This window comes from Hylobates moloch, unplaced genomic scaffold, assembly GCF_009828535.3.
Source record: "Hylobates moloch isolate HMO894 unplaced genomic scaffold, HMol_V3 SCAFFOLD_10, whole genome shotgun sequence".
In the NCBI taxonomy this organism is placed as follows: Eukaryota; Metazoa; Chordata; class Mammalia; order Primates; family Hylobatidae; genus Hylobates; species Hylobates moloch.
In genome coordinates this window covers 18,253,961-18,270,903 of record NW_026652285.1, presented here as the reverse complement: position 1 = coordinate 18,270,903, position 16,943 = coordinate 18,253,961, and the positions used below count along the sequence as shown (strand labels likewise).

Below are 16,943 nucleotides of genomic sequence, written 5' to 3'. Positions count from 1 at the left end.
TAGGAAATGTGGCACTCCCATACGGCAATAATTACAACGGAGGCCGGCAAATGACTTGAGTGACCCGGAGTGACTTGAGCACTGACTCCCAAACGCCCTCCGTAGGACGTGCTGCATTCCCCACACCCTTTCCTGGGTCCTCCTGTGCCCTACCACCCCCTAGACCAGCCAGACCTTAGGCCACCCACCTCTCCATTGCTGGGGCAGTCTCCATTGCCAAACGTACTGGTCACCACCAACAGCAGCCGCTCTTCCTCCAGGCAGCTCAGCCTGTACTTATCCATGCAGACAACCTGGATGGCACCCAGTGGACATCAGCCCTCAGCTCCCAGTAGGGCCCTCCCTACCCTGCCCACACACCCTGGGCCTCCTCCCCCACTGTCCCCAGGCTGCGGCTCCTGTGCTCATCTGTCTCTCCCAGGGCCTGGCACAGGCGTGGCACAGAGGAGGTGAATGAACCGATTTGAACACATCATCCTCTGTTCTCCTTCCCCGCTCAAGCCCTACGGCTAACCCATCGGCAAGCTCTGGAAGATCTGTCTCCAAAATACTGCCTTTCCCACGTCTAAATGCCTCTCACCACGTCCACTACTATTTGCAATTCTCCATGTGTGGAAATATTTCCACAAAATTGGAATGAGCAGGTCACAGCTGTGCCTGGAGGGGATGGCCGGGGAAATGTGCCCTCGCCTTGCTGTTCTATCCAGGGCCACCCAGCTGAGGATGGGGGACCTGCCATCACTCTCCTGGCGGTTCCAGACTCCTGGGAGCCGGCAGGTGAGGCTTGGACCCAAGAGGTGTTTTCAGCGACCTGGCTGACCCGGTCATCAGTCAGTGCCGCCTTGGCCTAGGCCTCTACGTGGCACAGACCACAGCTTATCCCATCGTGGCATGACACTGGCCTGTGCCCTGTCCTCAGAGTCACATCCATCTCCTAGAAGCCGTGCGACCCTGAAAAACCCATCAACCTGTCTAACAGTCAGGTTCCTCCTCTGTGCATTAACAATGGCATTGACGCCTGCTTTGCAGGGCGCTGGGAGGGGAGAGTGAGGTGTATGCTGGAGAGCTCCCCACGGGCAAGGCCTGGCTCTGCGTCACTCACTGTCAGATCCTCAGAGCCCGGGGCTGTCCCAGCACGTGGCCACCATTCCCTAAGAGTTGGATTTTATCCGTCAGTGCTGAAGGCAGGGGATAGAGCTTAGACAGACCCTCTGTGGCCTTTTTTTGTTTATCTGCAGCTTACTCATCTCTTCCCCCTTTTACATGCATCCTGCAGAGCAGGTGTTCAGTGAGCCTGAAAAAAGTTCAGCTAGAGCAGCTGATGTATATTGAGGCCTGGATTCATTGTGAAAGTGTTTCTCAAACTGTGTTCTCCAGAACACCATGAAAAATTCATCTACTGTGGAAGTTTGGGAATCCCTGCACACAAGTCTTTCCTCCTCTTCCAGATTTATGATGCACATTAGCACATCCAAGACTCTGAGACATCCAGGACCGGGGAAACCGTTTTAACTTTTCCTAGACTCCCCTGCACACAAGCAGAAAAACAACAGCCAACCCACTGAGCCGGTACCTTGGGGTTGAAGGCACAGCTGAACAAGGCCCCCAGATCCCAGGCCAGCGCCTCTGATTTTCCTGTCTCTGTCGCAAAGAGGATGGTGACTCTGACTCGGGACGCCATTGTGTTGCGCATCAGCATACAGGCAAAGAGCACAGCTCTGTGGGGACAGACAGACAGGCAGGCGTTGTGTGCTGAGTCAGCCTTCCAGAAGAAAATGGGGGACCAGGGGAATGGGAGGGGACAGCGTTTAATGTGGGGCAGGTTGAGGGAAAAGCAAGCTACATTTCTCACCAGCCATGCATCATGACAACTCACCCTTTTCCTCCCCTCACCCACTACTATAGGCCCCTTTGGGAAAAGGGAGGAGAGAGAAGGTTGGAACAATGGCAGCAGGGGACCCTTGGAATTGGCGACTGGACCTCTGCGAGCCAAATTCCACGAAGAATATACATTCCCAGGCAGGGCGCCGTGGCTCACATCTGTAATCCCAGCACTTTGGGAGGCTCAGACAGTAAGATCGCTTGAGCCCAGGAGTTCGAGACCAACCTGGGCAATACTGCAAGACCCCGTCTCTACAAAAAATAAACAAAATTAGTCAGGCATGGGTTTGTACCTGTGGTCCCAACTACTTGGGAGGCTCAGGTGGGAGGATCACTTAAGCTCAGGAAGCAGAGGCTGCAGTGAGCTGTGATGGCACCACTACACCCCAGCCTGGGTGACAGAGTAAGACCCTGTCTCAAAAACAAAAGCAAAAAGAACATCCATTCCCTGTGTTCTTGCCCTTCGAGGACTGGAGGCAGAGGCTGACTAGAAGGAAGAGACATAGTTCACACATCAGTGCTAGCCACTGCCGCTCACTTGACCAAGACTTTCAATGGAATCTCTCTTCTCTTGGGTCTCCGCTTCTCGTCCTGCCAGACATGGGTTTTCCAGGCCTCTACCTTCAGAAAAGAAAGGAGATGTGAGGGCAGGACGGGGTCCTGGCTTGGCTCGGCTTATGGATGCTGGAGTGGTAGAGGACCCTTCGCACCCATCGTGAGCCTGGAAGAGAAGGCTGGCCTGCGCCCCACCCCCATCACTGAACTCCCGCAAGGGAGGGCTGTGGCTGCCTCTCCCCCAGAGTTGCCTCTCCACTGCCTGGCATGGAGCCTGCACATCGAGGGGGGCGGCTAACTCTTATTCTCATTAGTGTCCTCCTGGAAGGAACAGGCTGCACTCCCTTTTGCTCTCAGCATCTTATCACCAGGCAGACAACATAATGTACAGTCCCAACCGAGACACCTTTGAGAGCAACAAGAGGGGCTACTACAACAGGCAAGACCCTAGGACATGCAGTCACCCTGCATGTGAGGTCCTGTAGATGGAGGAAGCTCTTCCTTTAGATGGAGGAAGCTCTTCTTAAAATCGAACCCAAATCCTTTTTGGCACAAAATGAACTCGTCTCAATAGCTCATGGTTACTGAATGCATTCTGTGTTGGGCACTGGGCTGAGCTGTTCCATACACCAACTTTGTGATCCACACAACCCCCTGTCGTGGAGTGAAGCCCATCCCTTTTAGAGATGAGAAGATCAGGGCTCAGAAAGGTGAAAGGACCCACCCAAGACCCTATTGCTAGGAAGTGGCAGAATCAATAGCGTCTGACTCAGGGGCCAATCCCCTCAGCACTCTGCTGAGTGACTGTTGCCGGACCCTCCCGTGGAAGCAGGTGTAATGACAGACCTCCCATCCGAGCCACAGGCCACTAGCGGTGCAGTGGAAGGCACTTCCTTCAGTGCCACTCTCCGTGGAAATGCACAAAGGCTGCTCAGCATCCTTGAGTGGGGCCTGGAAAGCTCTAACAACATACTTCTGCCTCCCCTTGTGCCCTGCATGTGTAACCATGAGGTACACACACACACACACACACACACATACAGCCACACCTGAGCCCCCAGGAGGGAAAGAAGAGGAAGATCCCTAACCTGATAGTAGTAGAAAGGGGACAGGACATAGTTCAGCATCTCCTGGTGAAACACGGGGGTGATGCTCCCAGACATGGGAGGGACCAGCCAAATCCAGTCTGCCGGGCAGCCCCCACGGGACCGGTATTCATTCTGCATGTACTTCATGAAGGATTCTGCAGCCGAGTGGTGGTCCATGATGGTCACATTCTGCTTCTGTATCAGAAGGCAAGAAGGGGAGTGGAGATAAGGGTGGGGGAATCAGGAGAGGGGCCGGTTGGCTGCAGCACTCCCAGAGAGTGCCTGGGAAGGCCTGGCAATCTGTGACATGGGAGAGCAGCTCCTCCTGGCCCTCTCCTTGCCTGCTGAAAATAAACACCCAAATGGAAGGTGCTTGCGGAGCCTCTGACAGAGCCCAAGAAAGCACATTAGCCAGGGTCAGCCCACAGGTCCCACGGGGGCCTCCCTTAACTCTTTGGGGGCAATATCCAGCCTCTCATGCCCACAGGTCTCCCCAGACTCCCAGCAAATGGTTCTCTCTGGATCTGCATAATTTAAACCACAGCACCTTTTGGCAGGTAAAGGAAATACCATCCCAGCGATTTATGGTGGAGAGTTCTAAGAGTCACTTCCATGGGGTTGTAGCCTCCTCAGCCAAGAAGGAGCCAGACCCCTCCGTGGGGAGGTCTGAAGCATTGGGAGAACTGTAGTGTATGGGAGACGAATCACTCACAGTCTGAAATTACGGGCTGTGGGGTCTGACCCCATGGAATGGTCCAGCAAGGCAGCCACTGGCCTCTATGTCTGTGGCAACCCATTCAGTCAAGAGATATTTGTTTGACATAGTGGTTCAAACTCTGGCTTCTTATTTGCCATGTGACCTTGAGCAATTAGTTCTTTAAGTTTCCTCATCTGTGAAATGGGAAGGATATGAATGCCTATAATGGCCAGGTGCAGTGGCTCATGCCTGTAATCCTAGCACTTTGGGAGGCCGAGGTGGGAGGATCGCTTGAGCCCAGGAGTTTGAAATCAGCCTGGGAAACATGGTGAGACCCTGTCTCTATAAAAATTTAAAAATTAGTAGGCCAGGTGTCGGGGCTTACACCTATAATCCCAGCACTTTGGGAGGGCGAGACGGGCAGATCACCTGAGGTCGGGAGTTTGAGACCAGCCTGACCAACATGGTGAAACCCCGTCTCTACTAAAAAATATAAAAGTTAGCCAGGCATGGTAGCGGCACACACCTGTAATCCCAGCTACTCAGGAGGCTAAGGAAGGACAATCGCTTGAACCCGGGAGGCGGAGGTTGCAGTGAGCCGAGATCGCGCCATTGCACTCCAGCCTGGGTGACAGAGCGAGACTCTGTCTTAAAAAAAAAAAAAATTTAAAATTAGCCAGGTGTGGTGGCACATGCCAGTGTTCTCAGATACGCGGGAAACTGATGTGGTAGGAGCATTGCTTGAGCCCAGGAGGTCGAGGCTGCAGTGAGCCGTGATCGTGCCACTGCACTCCAGTCTGGGTGACCAAACAAGACCTTTGTCTCCAAAAAAAAGTTCCTACACCATGAGGTTGTTGAAAGGATGCAATAAGCTGGAATAAGCAAAGCATGGTAAGTGCTTAATAAATGTTAGCTGCTCTTATAATCTCCATCTGCCAGGCACTGCATAAGGCATCGGCGTTATAGAAGGGAAAGATGCAACCCCTTCTCTGCATTAGTCTAGTCTAACTGGGTGGGGAAGCCGAGGAAAATCAATCATTTTCACATGGCCTGATAGAAACTCTGATGGAGGCAGGCAAAGGTGGTGGGGAAGGGCAGAGGAGAGGACACGACACCAGACAGAGGCCCAGGGCGAGTTGGCGAATTTCGGGAGCAGTTCCTGAGAGGAAGGGAGACTTATGAGAGGGGTGCAAATTAGTTGAGTGGGGCACTGCATGAGTCAAGGCAGGCAGGCATGAGAGGACCCAGCTGGTGTCAGGCCTGGGAAGGCCAGCCATGCCTTGTAAATTCTATAGACATACACAAGTTATATATGTGTATATAAAAGTCCGGCCACCACTCTTGTGGACGTGGGCTCTCATTCATTCATTCTTCCAAGACACAGCAACTCCTGGGAGCCAGATCAGTTCTAAGCTCAGTGGTAGCTACAGGATGGGGGCAGTGGCTCACACCTGTAATCCCAGCACTTTGGGAGGCAGAGACAGGTGGATCACTTGAGGCCAGGAGTTTGAGACCAGCCTGGCCAACATGGTGAAACCCTATCTCTACTAAAATTACAAAAATTAGCCGGGCGTGGTGGTGCAATCCTGTAATCCCAGCTACTCGGGAGGCTGAGGCAGGAGAATTGCTTGAACCCAGGAGGTGGAGGTTGCAGTGAGCCGAGATCACACCATGCACTCCAGCCTAGGCAATGGAGGGAGAGTTCATCTCCAAAAAAAAAAAAAAAAGTCAGTGGTAGGCACGATCATGATGACAACATAATAAACAGTAAGAAAATCATTGCTTACTGAGTGTTCTCTATGGGCCAGGCAGTGCAGCTAACTAAACATTTTGCATGCATTTTTACTTAACTCTTAGAATCCTCAGGTGAGGGAGGAGGCACTATTATCCCCATTTTACAGAGGAGGAAACAAGGGCCCATCTTTTGAAGTTTACCCTGAAGGAGGGTGGTGAGGAAGTCCTGGAGACGCTCAGGCAGTGGAAGGACACAGTCAGCCACGGTCAGGAGACAGCAGAGGCTCACAGATTTTCTGGGACGTATCCACATCCTGCCAGCATCAGGGCTGGTGCTGGGAGTCCCCAGGAGTCAGGATGTGTGGTGCGAGGCCAGCCCTTCCCGAGACACCGGGGGGCTCTTCCTGTTCCATCTTCCCCTCCCCCATCAAGCACAGGCCTGATCTGCCTATGGGGTGACCCAGTCATGGGGAACAGTGTGTGCTCATCTGTACTCTGTTCACCACTCACATCCTTGGCCCAGCCTAGTGCCCAGCACCAGGCAAATGCTGAGTAAAACATTGCTGAATGAATGAATGACTGCCCAGTGGTGGGACCTCCAGGGCATCTGTCAGCTTTGTGGCAATGGCTGTGGCTTCTAAAGTAGTATCTTCCTACATCTCAGGCCTCCTTCCCACAGGGAAGGGAAGTGTTTCCATGAGTAAGAGCAGCGGATGGGCCAGAGGGCTTAGCCCTACACAGGAGCCCAGTGGCTGTGTGTGGGCTTAAGAGGAGGTGGAGGTTGTCATCTTCGCACAGCAAGCAAGAGCAGCCACAGCTCATAGGTCCCCTCCCAGCATCACTCATTCATGCACGCATCAGACAAGCACTGAAGACCCAGTTTGTGCAAGGCCAGAACGCGGATGTGGCCCTCATCATTCATTCTTCCAAGACACATTGTTTTAGCATCTACCATGTGCCAGACACTCTTCTAGGCCAGAGGTGCAGCAGCAAACAGACAGACAAGGTCCCTGCCCCATGGAGCTTACGTTCTAGTGGGGGAACCAAACAATAAAGAAAGCCGGCCTGGCGCCGTGACTCATGCCTATAATCCCAGCGCTTTGGGAGGCTGAGGCAAGCGGATCACTTGAGGCCAGGAGTTCAGAACCAACCTGGGCAACATGGAAAAACACCGTCTCTACTAAAAACATAAAAATTAGGCAAGTGTGGTGTGCACCTGTAGTCCCAGCTACTCGGCAGGCTAAGGTGGGAGGGTCACTTCAGCCCAGGAGGTCCAGGCTGCAGTGATCATGCCACTGCATTCCAGCCTGGGTGACAGAGTGAGATGATGTCTCAAAAAAAAAAAAAAAGAAAAAAAAAGGAAAAGAAAGAAAAAGTTGATGTCCTCTATAATGCCAGGAACTGTATGAGGAAGTATTTTGAAGAAACATAAAATGGTTAAAGGACTAACACAGAGAGACAGGTTGGCAGTGGGGTGAGGGTGTCATTTTACATGGCGTGGTCAGGGAGGCCTTCTTTTTTTTTTTTTTTTTTTTTTTGAGTGGAGTCTCGCTCTGTCGCCCAGCCAGGTCGAAGCAGCTGGGGGATGAGGAAGCGCAATGAGATCTCTCCATAGTTTTGCTGCAGAAAGGAGCAGAAGGGTGAGGCAGTGGCTGGAGGGAGCCTGAGGCCTGAGGTTTGGCAGGAGTTCTGTGGTTAGCTATTCATTTATTTGTTTGAAATGGGGCTAGGAGAGCCTGTCTGTACACTGCTGGGAATGACTCAGCAGAGAGAGAGACATTGATGAGACAGAGAGAGAAGAGGGAAATTTTTGGGAGTAAAGTCTTTGAGCGATTGAGAGAGGACAGAATTCAGTGCTCAAGTGCAGGGATTGAACAGTCCTGGGAGGTGAGGAGCTGCCTGTTGCTGGACCTCTAGAGTGAGCAAGGGGGCTGACTTATAAATTAAGCATCACATAAGTCACTGGATCAGATGAGCTTCGAACCAAAAAGTCTTCAGACTCACAAAACTCCAGACATACCTGGAAACTATGGAGCACAGCAATGTTGATCTCAACGACAGCCTGGTCTTTCCAGAGCGAGGCCAGCTTGTGCGTTTCCAAGCCCATTCTCCTGCCCACTTCCTACACAGGCAGCGTGAGAGCGGGGAGTCAGTCCCTGAAGCCACCCCCAGGCCCACACCTCCAGCTGGCCAGCTGGGCTGCCTGTGTTACCTCCAGGATGTTGTAGCGCTGGACGTCACAGAAGTCCCGGACTCCGATCTCTGTGCCCATGTACCAGCCATTGAAGGGGCACGCTGGGAACTCCAGGCCGCCCACCTCGAGCAGCATGTTGGCCACTGCAGGCAGGGCGTACCACTTTAGCTCCAGTTCCCGAAACCACTCGTATCTGGCAAAAAGGCAGACACAATTTAACTGGGGCCTTCCTTTTTTTTTTTTTTTTTTTTTTTAGTGACTTGGTCTTGCTCTGTTGCCCATGCTGGAGTGCAGTGCAGTGGCACAATCATAACTCACTGCAGCCTTTAACTCCTGGGCCCAAGCGATCCTCCTGCCTCAGCCTCCCAAGTAGCTAGGACTGCAGGCATGTGCCATCTTGCTCAGCTAATTTTTTTCCTTATTATTATTATTATTATTTTGTAGAGTCTCACTATGTTGCCCGGGCTGGTCTCGAACTACTGGCCTCAAGTAATCCTCTGCCTCAGCCTCCCAAAGTGCTGGAATTACAGGTGTGAACCACCATGTCTGGTGCTGGGGGCTTCACTTTTGCACCTTTGGCCTCCCGCTGACCCCCCACCTGCCCACCAAGAAAAAAGCTTCAGAAAGAGTCAAACAAGAAAACTCCTTTCCAACAGTTGATTCTGAGTTAATCCCAGCCAGAGAGACGTATTGGACACATAGGATGCCATTTATTAAATTATTCATTCATGCACTCATTCATTCATGCAAACCTATATTAAGCATCAAGTATGTGCCAGGCTCTGTGCTAAATGCTGAGAATGCAACACAACAGAGCAATTAAGGACTCCAGTGTCAGAAAGCTGGGGTTCAAGTTCTGCCTCACCACTGACTAGCAGTGTGACCTTGGGATGTTTTTTTAGCCTCTCTGAGCCTCAACATCCCCATTATCAGAATGGAAATCATAGCATCAAATTCATGGAATTATTATAAAGCTAGTAATATCATTCACTTGTATATTCATTTATTCCACAAATATTTATAACTGAGCACCTACTATGTGCCAGGCACTCTGCTAGCTGTTGGGTACACATTGTGAACAGAAAAGAAAAGATCTCCACTCTCAAGGAACTTGTAGTCTAATGTCTAGACTCTAGATTATAAATGGGTAAATAAATATATAAGAAATAAAAACAAGATGATGTGTTAGACTGAGGGTAAGGGGGCCTCCCCTAGCTTGAGTGGTCAGAGAGCCTTCTCAGAGGAGGTGACATTATAGGAAATACCTTTTGACAAGAAGAAATGAGCCTAGAAAAATTCTGAGGAAAAGGCATGTCAGGCGAAGGGAACAGGGAGTACAAAGGCCGTGAGTCGGGACTGAATTCGGTTCATTCAATGGCCAGGAAGAAGAGCCCAGCCCAATGTCTGCTAGAGGGTAAATCTCAATACGCAGAGGTATCTTTGCAATTATGAGAACTGCCTGGAGCAGGGGCTGGGCCAGTGGGACTCTTGAAGTCACTGCAGCCCTATATGCTCCCGACAGGAGAGGGACAGTTAAGAGCATTGGCAGGAGGGCAGAAGAGGCCTGGGCTGCTCCTTTCCAGAATCTCAACGCATTCATCTCCTGCAGTCACTGCTTCTCAAGCTCCTGGGGCCCCATCCGCCTAAGCCTCTGCTTCGCCTCAGCATCAACACATCCTCCTGTCTGAGGCCCGAGGTGCCAGTGCAGAATGGCTGCAGAATGCAACAGTGACAAAAGAGTCCTTGAAAGCCAGCCCTCTGAGTGTCACCTGCTGCTGGCTGGGCTTTAGGGGAGGTATGGGCAGGGCTGGAGCCTCACTTAGGAAAGGAGAAGGGCTGTGTGTTGAGTCGCCCCTGCCCCCAGCACCCTCAGCCTACTTACTTGGGATGTTCCATGGCCACCTCAAGCACAAGGTCAGGTGGGATTTCGAAGAGCTCAGGGTCACGGCCATCGGCCTGCAGGACCAGGGGGACCACATCGAAGCGGCCGTACTTGGGCTTCCAGCCCAGGTCGATGCACAGCTGGGGAACAAGACAGGCCCTGTGAGTCTGTAAGCCCGGGCTGCGTGTCTCCTCTGGGCTCCACTCTGTCACTCGCTCACCACGGGGCTCCCTGCCCCAGTGGCTGGGGGCTGAGGCTGGGCCAGGTACCTGAGTGAATTCCACGTTGGCAGGGTCCCCTCTGATGCTGCCATCTGGCATCTGGTAGCCAGCATAGCGGATGAGCTGAGCATTCCACACCCGGAAGTCGTGCTTGCCATCACTCCGCTGGGGGAACACGGTGATGGCCGACCTTCCCGGGACAGGAACAGTGCTGTTTACCACCTGGCCCTGGTGGGGGCCCAGCCATCCTGCACTGGCCCTACCTCCTTCTCCACCCTACCTGCTCTGCAGCCCCTGATCCCAAGCTGACTGAGCCAGCCTCCTGACATGCCTTCTCCTCCTGCCCTCCCTCAAGACCCCTCAAGGGGGAGCTTCCCATCCATCAGGCAGGGTTAGCTGATCTGCCAGTCTTTCCCTCACTGCCTATGTCTCCGTCCTTGCAGTTGAGTTAGCTGGATGCCTGTCTAGTGAAGGTCGTAGGCTCACACCAGCTGGAGCAGCATCTTAGGGTCCTAGTCACTCTCCCTCCTACCCGCCCATACCCCATCTTCCCCCTGCTCCCCCAGCCGAGTCCTGTGTTGGGTTGCATTAGGTAGGCACTGAGTGTTTGCTGAACAAAAAGATGAACGAATGACCAAACGAGCTGTTCAGTCCTATTAGCTTTGACCTCGTTGGTTGGGAGAGGAAGGTAACCTCTTAATGTCCCATCCCTTCTAAAAAATGGGAGCCCCAACCCTGAATAGTGAAGCAGTTACTTCTTAAAGATCCTCCATCCCCTCCAAATGGCTCCACGTCGGAAGGAAACCAAGGGCATGGGCTGCCGATGGGAGCTGAGCTCACAGGGGCTGGGCTCACTACTGGAAGTCCCTGAAGAAGCCTGAGTCTTTCTCTTTTTTCTCTCTCCCTGGTTTCTCCTGGAGCTGGAGATGCCTCCCCTAGACCCAAGTGCTGCATCTTTTTGCTAAGATTCTCAGGCGAGGCAAGCCCCTCTGCAGCCCTGGGAAACGTGCACCGACCTGATGTTGCCATTGTTGGTGGAGTAACGCACGTGTCTGCAGATGTGTTCAAACATTTCCTGGGCGGTGGAACAGCTGCGGGCATCGAAGACCTGCAACAGCCCATCCAGACCATGCCCATCAAAGACTGGGCAGACAGAGGCTTTGAGGCTGATCAGAAGTCACTGGGAACCAATAGAGCAGCCGAAACACTCAACACCCAAACACTCAACACCATGCCGAAGAGTGCAGCCTCCCATCTGCACCTGCCACTCAACACCATGCCGAAGAGTGCAGCCTCCCATCTGCACCACCGCTCCCGTTTCATGGCTGCCCTCTAGGGGAGCACAGGCAACCCCACTCAGAAGACCCCAGCAAAGCCAGAATTCCAAGAAAACCTGACCTGAAAGCACCATGAATCGGGATTCCCACAGCCCCAGGCTAGGTCCTTTCCTACACCAGCACATATTACACAGCCAGAGTTGGTTTCACTGGCAGTTCTAATCGATTTCTCTGTCCACGTGCTTTTGATATTATCCTGCAACAAATGATTGCCCAACAAAAAGACGGCCTAGGAGGCTAGGCTGAATAAAATGTTTTCTTGGAGCCAAGAATTCAAGTATTCGAGGAAAACAACACATCTTGCAGCACCACGGCCTCAAGGGTAATAAAAACAAGGTCGTGGTTTACTCTAATGATGGCATTTACTCTCCTGAATTTAACACAATAGAGAATGGGCAGCTAGAAACCCCGGTGCTGAAACACGATTCAAGGCTTCTAGACAGGGACCCTAGGTGCCCCATCTCAACATTTGGGAATGTGAGAGAGGATCCAGGGCCGTGGCTTCAGTCCCAGGAGGCCTGGGCACAGCTCCGTGTAGCTGTTCCAAGCCATCTGCTCAGGGCCTGGCTGCCTCCAGCCCTCTCCCACTGAGGTCTAAGGAAGTTCACCTGCAGGTTGGACCACTGGATCCTCCCAATGCAGCGTGGGGCATTGCGCCAGGCCTGCTTGGTGGCGAAGATGAGCTCATCTCCCGTCAGTTGGTAGGTTCCTGTTGTTTCTATCTCCTTTGTTACCGCTTCCACCCTGGCCAGATGTTCCTCTATTTTTGCCCTGGAGGACAGGAAGACAGCAGGAAGATCAACAATGAGATGGCCTTACATGGGGATTAATTCAATCCACAGAAGCAGGAACTGAAATAGGACACCAGAAGGGCAAGATGCCTCTCACCAGAGACAGCTCCCTCCAGGGCTGGCTTTGGGGACCTCACACTTAGCCTAGAAGCGCCCCACGCTTAATGCTCTGCTGTTCCCATCTTGAAATTCTTAATCATTTTAAAATAAAGAGCCCACATTTTCATTTTTACATTGAGTCCTATAAATATTACCTAGCCAGTCCTGAGCCCATGGGAACACTGCTTATTTTCAGGCGCTTTTTCTTTAATCATATTCATCTCAGTAAGGGGTGCAATCCTTCTCAGACACTTGCAAGCCTGGGAGGAGTGTCCCATCCAGCCATAGCAATGTCCCGCCTCTCCATTAGTTAGGAGAGTGCCCTCCTGCCTTGCCTTGACTGAGAGATGAGCCAGTCCCTCCGTGGCAGCTCCAGTGTACTGGGTACCCACATGAGCCAGGCACTGGGTGAAGCAACTCACAGGCAGGGTCTCACTGAGTCTGGGAGGGAAGTATTTTTGCATCTGTTTTATAGCCAAGGATCTCAAGGCTCTAGGAGGTTAAGTACCAGGCCCAGGAACGTAAGTACAGGAAAGAGCAAAGTCAAGACTCAGACCCAGGTCGCCCTGATGCCAAGCCCAGGTTCTTAACTGTCAGTGATGTGACCTTCTATCTTCCACCCTAGCGGGGACAGTAAGCCCAAAATGTTGAAGGCCTGCCCACCCTTCTTAGGAGCCTGGTCAAGCCAGGACTGGGACCTGGCTATCAGAGCTCAGTCTGCAGGGTCCCAGGGCCTGGCCAGAAAAGAGCTGCCCACGTCATAGTCTCTCTAAACCGTGCTGTTCCTCAGCCTCAGAATCGCTCATTCAGTCACTCCATACGCAATTCTAAACTCGCTTCTCTCCTCCCCTCCCAGACCTCAAAAATATCCCAAAGGGAGGGAGGGACTCAGTCGGAAAGGCTTTGAAACACACACACACACACACACACACACACACACACACACACACCACCACCAACAACAACAACAACCTTGAGATTTCCAATCAGCACCAAAGCCTTTTGAAACAGCATCAAAACTATTTAAAGAATGAACTCCTGATTAAGGACAGTGGGTAACTCCGAACAAAATGGCCTTTCTGTGGATGAAGAGTGTCTCGACAACTTTTCCTTGATTAGAGAAAAAAAGCACAAAGACAAAACATTTGATGATATTTATCCCCAAGGACACCCCTGCCATAAGGAGCTGCTGGGTGAGGTGGGAACCACCCCACTGCTGGGAGACCTCCCTCCCCAAACAAAGCTTCCAGCAATATTCCCCCCTCTGCACCCGAGCATGAAAACAGTAATGATCCCCATAACACCCACACCGCCAACACACATGGTGGTCAGCACGTGCATATGCAAGAAAGGATTTTTTTTTTTTTTTTTTTTTTTGTGAGACGGAGTCTCGCTCTGTCACCCAGGCTGGAGTGCAGTGGCGCAATCTCGGCTCACTGCAAGCTCCGCCTCCCGGGTTCACGCCATTCTCCTGCCTCAGCCTCTCCGAGTAGCTGGGACTACAGGCGCCCGCCACCATGCCCGGCTAATTTTTTGTATTTTTAGTAGAGACGGGGTTTCACCGTGGTCTCGATCTCCTGACCTTGTGATCCGCCCGCCTCAGCCTCCCAAAGTGCTGGGATTACAAGCGTGAGCCACCGCGCCCGGCCTTATTTTTTACATTCACATCCAATTCCTTCAGAGTTTGAGATGTGATGGCCATTTTCATATAGTCGTGTTTCTAAGGCATTAGAAATGCTGTGGTGTCTATGAGCTCTGAAAAGAAAGAGTGGCTTTCATCATCAGTGAACAGATTTAAATGTAACATGCAGCAAGTCACCATCTCTAAATATGCTATGATTCTTCAGATACAAAAGGCCACTGAACCTGCTCAGCTGGTCATGTCTTAGACTGCCAGGGTCCTTGTGAAGAGAGGCTGCCATTCCCCGTCCACACCCCCAGGATCTCTTGGCCAGGGAAGCAGGGGTTCAAGGTATGTACTTGTGACATGGAAAAATACAATTTTCCTCTGTGAGAAGCAAATGGGTTCCAACACCACCAAGCATGTCCCTGTAGCCCTGCTGGGCTTCCGAACACCCGCCCAATTGCCTTCCACACAACAGCAAGGCCTCCCAAGTTCCGAATAGAGTTGGGAACCTGCAAGGCCACACGGCTAGGTACTAGAGCATTGATGGGAAAGGCAAGGGCTCGGGCACCAGCTGCCTGGCTTCAAATCCCCACTCTGGGGCTTCGAAGGGTGTGACTTTGAGCAAGGTACATCTCTTCTGTGGATTTCAGTTGCCTTGTCTGTAAGATGAGGATAATAATAATACCAATCTCATAGTGTTATGGTGCACACATGCTTTGTGCTAAATAAATAAATAAATAACATAAGTACTGTGGCCCAATGAAACCCATCCAGGAAGATCCCTGGACCCCGAAAGGCTCATTGATTAACAACCGAGCTGAAACGCCAAGGATCTTGTGAAGTTTGCAGTCACGAAGCAGGCAGCCCCTAACAGGCTGCTCAATTCAGGCTGTGCGTTAGAATCACCTGGGGAGCTTTTGAAGCACACACATGTCTGCCTCGTCCCCATCTCCCAAGATTCTGCTGCCCTTGGCTCAAGGGACCCTGCCATCAGAATTTTCCAGGCTCTCCAGGTGAGTCTACTGTGCAGCCAGGGTTGAGGACCACCGACCCTGGAAGATGAGGGCCTCTTCTGAAGACTCACGGTCCCTCCCAGCTCAGACATTCTAGGGTTGTAGAAAACTGGAGGTGGGCCAGGTGCAGTGGCACACACCTGTAATCCCAGCACTTTGGGAGGCTGGGGCAGGAGGATCGCTTGAGCTCAGGAGTTCAAGACCAGCCTGGGCAACATAGTGAGACCCTGTCTCTACTAAAAATTTAAAAAATTAGCTAGGCATAGTGGTGCACACCTGTGGTCCCAGCTCCTCAGGAAGCTGTGGTGGGAGGATTACTTGATCCAAGAGATCGAGGCTGCAGTGAGCAGAGATTGTGTCACTGCGCACCAGCCTGGGAGACAGAGCAAGACCCAGTCTCAAAAAAAAAAAAAAAAAAAAAAGACGAAGAAAAGAAAAGAAAAGTGGAGGTGGTACCACCAGAAGCCACTCTTTCCGCCAGGGAGTCCCAGGTACGTGTCTGTGGCTCACTTCCTGTGGTGCAGTGCTGTGTGAGGCTCTCCCCTGATAGCCACACTCCCCTCCCAGCCTAGAAAACAATCCATTTCTGGGCCAGGCTCGGTGGCTCATGCCTGTAATCCCAGCACTTTGGGAGGCTGAGATGGGTGGATCACGAGGTCAGGAGATTGAGACCAGCCTGGCCAACATGATGAAACCCTGTCTCAACTAAAAATACAAAAAAAACATTAGTCAGGTGTAGTGGCGCATGCCTATAGTCCCAGCTACTCAGGAGGCTAAGGCAGGAGAATTGCTTAAACCCAGGAGGCAGAGGTTGCAGTGAGCCAAGATCATGCCATTGCACTCCAGCCTGGGCAACAAGAGCAAAACTTCATCTCAGAAAACAAAAATAAAAACAAACAAACAAAAGAAAACAATCCATTTCTTTCAGACATTCTTTCTTACAATCTCTTCATGCATTTTTGTTTTAAAAGTTTTAGGCCGGGCGCGGTGGCTCACGCTTGTAATCCCAGCACTTTGGGAGGCCGAGGCGGGCGGATCACGAGGTCAGAAGATCGAGACCACGGTGAAACCCCGTCTCTACTAAAAATACAAAAAATTAGCCGGGCGTGGTGATGGGCGCCTGTAGTCCCAGCTACTAGGAGAGGCTGAGGCAGGAGAATGGCGTGAACCCGGGAGGCGGAGCTTGCAGTGAGCCGAGATTGCACCACTGCACTCCAGCCTGGGTGACAGAGCGAGACTCCGTCTCAAAAAAAAAAAAAAGAAAAGTTTTAAAGGGGCCTAAATTACATAGCCACATATTTTATTTGGACAATGCAGTGTTCTAAAAACATAATAATGGCTAATACTTATGTCATGCTTACTGTGGGCCAGGCATTGTTCCTAGCTCTTTATATTCTCTTTAACTCCTTTCATCTTTATAAACTCCCGCCAACTCCCCCCTCCTGCAAGGTGGGTACTATTATTATCACCATTTTTGGTAAGAAAATCAAGGCATAGAGAAACAAAGTAACTTGCCGAGGGTTACTCAGCTCGTAAGGGGCACAGCCAGGATTTGAACCTGGGAAAGCCACAGTGCTATACAACCTCTCTGTGGATGATTAAAATTGCATACGTTGGCAATAAAATTGGCAAATGACAATTAAAAATCTTTGTATTCCAGCGTCTGACACAAGGCTGGGGCATACTTAGTGCCTGATGTGTGTCTGTCAACCAAATGACCAATTGGCTATAGAAATGAAGGATGTCTAGCACAGTCCTCAGGGAAGGCTCACTGGGTAGAAAAAAAAAGAGAACTCCAGAAATGTAGAACCCCACCAGGGTCAG

General features: G+C 51.6%; 1 protein-coding gene across 1 annotated transcript in view; it reads right to left on the bottom strand.

Moving 5' to 3' along the window:
• The window catches only part of NOS2 (nitric oxide synthase 2), a 44,659-nt gene that overhangs the window by 14,209 nt on the left and 13,507 nt on the right, over positions 1-16,943 (bottom strand). The window contains exons 6-15 of the mRNA XM_032163244.1: positions 12,198-12,360; positions 11,269-11,360; positions 10,301-10,442; positions 10,032-10,171; positions 8,168-8,342; positions 7,976-8,077; positions 3,525-3,719; positions 2,420-2,502; positions 1,574-1,718; positions 189-293 (exon numbers count right to left, since the gene is read on the bottom strand). Of these exons, the coding sequence (XP_032019135.1) occupies positions 189-293; positions 1,574-1,718; positions 2,420-2,502; positions 3,525-3,719; positions 7,976-8,077; positions 8,168-8,342; positions 10,032-10,171; positions 10,301-10,442; positions 11,269-11,360; positions 12,198-12,360 (1,342 nt within the window). The remainder of the gene's footprint in view (positions 1-188; positions 294-1,573; positions 1,719-2,419; positions 2,503-3,524; positions 3,720-7,975; positions 8,078-8,167; positions 8,343-10,031; positions 10,172-10,300; positions 10,443-11,268; positions 11,361-12,197; positions 12,361-16,943) is intronic.